Genomic DNA, 1,634 nt, shown 5'->3' on the forward strand with positions numbered 1-1,634 from the left:
AGGATTTACCTATATTATATTCATATATGATTCTGCTTAGCGTTGGAAGAATGATCATGGCTCATCTTTTTATTTAAAAATAATATTTCCCTAAATATTCATAGAGCATTCAGTAAGTTTACTTTCTAATGTAAGGAAGGGGCTTCAAAGGAACCATTTCAATGATACCATAACTCATTCAGTGAAGTACAGAATTTCTAGAATCTAACAGAATGTTGGAGGTTTCACTTATAGTTGCAACTCTCTTATTATTCCCAGAGTTGAATAACTACAAAAGAAAACATGCCTAATGATACTGAGGTCACCGTATTTGTTCTTATTGGCTTCACGGACCGACTAGAGCTAAAGGTCATCCTCTTCTTGCTGTTCCTTGCAATCTATCTCTTCACCCTAGTGGGAAATCTGGGCTTAGTTGTGTTGGTTGTGGTGGATTCCCGACTCCACACCCCCATGTACCATTTCCTGAGTGTCTTATCCTTCTTGGATGCCTGTTATTCCTCAGTAATCACACCTAAAATGCTGGTCAATTTTCTTGTAAAGAATAAGACAATTTCCTTTCCTGGATGTGTTGTCCAGATGCTTCTCTTAGTTACTTTTGGGACCACTGAATGCTTCCTCTTGGCTGCTATGGCTTATGACCGCTACGTTGCAATCTGTAACCCCCTGCTCTACACAGCCATCATGTCTCCAAAAGTCTATGTGCCTCTCATCACTGGATCATATATTGGCGGGGTATCACATGCCATTTTACATACTGTGGCCACATTTAGTTTATCCTTTTGTGCATCCAATGTAATCAGACACATCTTCTGTGATATCCCTCCTCTCTTGGCCATCTCCTGTTCTGATACTCATGTCAATGAATTGCTGCTTTTCATCTTTGTGAGTTCAATTGAGATTCTCACCATTCTGATTGTCCTATTTTCCTATGGTTTCATCTTGGCTGCCATTCTAAGGATTCGCTCATCTGAAGGGAGAAAGAAAGTCTTCTCTACCTGTGGTTCCCACATGACAGGGGTCGCCATCTACCATGGCACCATCCTCTTCATGTACCTGAGACCTTCTTCCAGCTACTCTCTGAGCCATGACATGGTAGTGTCTGTATTTTATACTATTGTGATTCCTATGTTGAATCCCATCATCTATAGTTTGAGGAACAAAGATGTGAAGGAGGCAATCAAAAAAGTTTTGGAGAAGACCTGGTTTGCCCATAATATATCTTTTCCTTGTTAGAAGTAAAGACTATGAAGGAGTAATAGGGAAAATGTAAGTAAAACATCATCCAAGCATTGTCAATAGAATGTTCTACTTGGAGTTAGAAAAACCAAAGTTCAGCTTTACCCTCAAATTTCTTGTTCAATTACTTTCCTTTCTCTCACAGATTTTATTTTTATTTTTATTTTTTGCTAGGCAATGGGTTAAGTGGCTTGCCCAATGCCACACAGCTAGGTAATTATTAAGTGTCTGAGACCAGATTTGAACTCAGGTTCTCCTGACTTCAGGGCTGGTACTCTATCCACTATGCCACCTAGTTGCTCCTCTCTCACAGTTTTTTATCTGTGAAAAGTGAATAATTATAACTTCTGTCTCAAAATATTGTCATTAATATTTAACATTTGTAGTATACTTTGTAA

At 38.7% G+C, this 1,634-nt stretch overlaps 1 protein-coding gene across 1 annotated transcript; it reads left to right on the forward strand.

Annotated features, from left to right (window-relative positions):
- The first annotated feature begins 273 nt into the window (after nucleotides 1–273).
- Nucleotides 274–1,233, forward strand: LOC141519545 (olfactory receptor 5T9-like). The gene has a single exon (XM_074231762.1). The coding sequence runs from the start codon at nucleotides 283–285 to the stop codon at nucleotides 1,231–1,233; it is 951 nt and encodes a 316-aa protein (XP_074087863.1). The 5' UTR covers nucleotides 274–282.
- Nucleotides 1,234–1,634: the final 401 nt, after the last annotated feature.

Source organism: Macrotis lagotis, chromosome 3 (genome assembly GCF_037893015.1).
Source record: "Macrotis lagotis isolate mMagLag1 chromosome 3, bilby.v1.9.chrom.fasta, whole genome shotgun sequence".
NCBI lineage: Eukaryota > Metazoa > Chordata > Mammalia > Peramelemorphia > Peramelidae > Macrotis > Macrotis lagotis.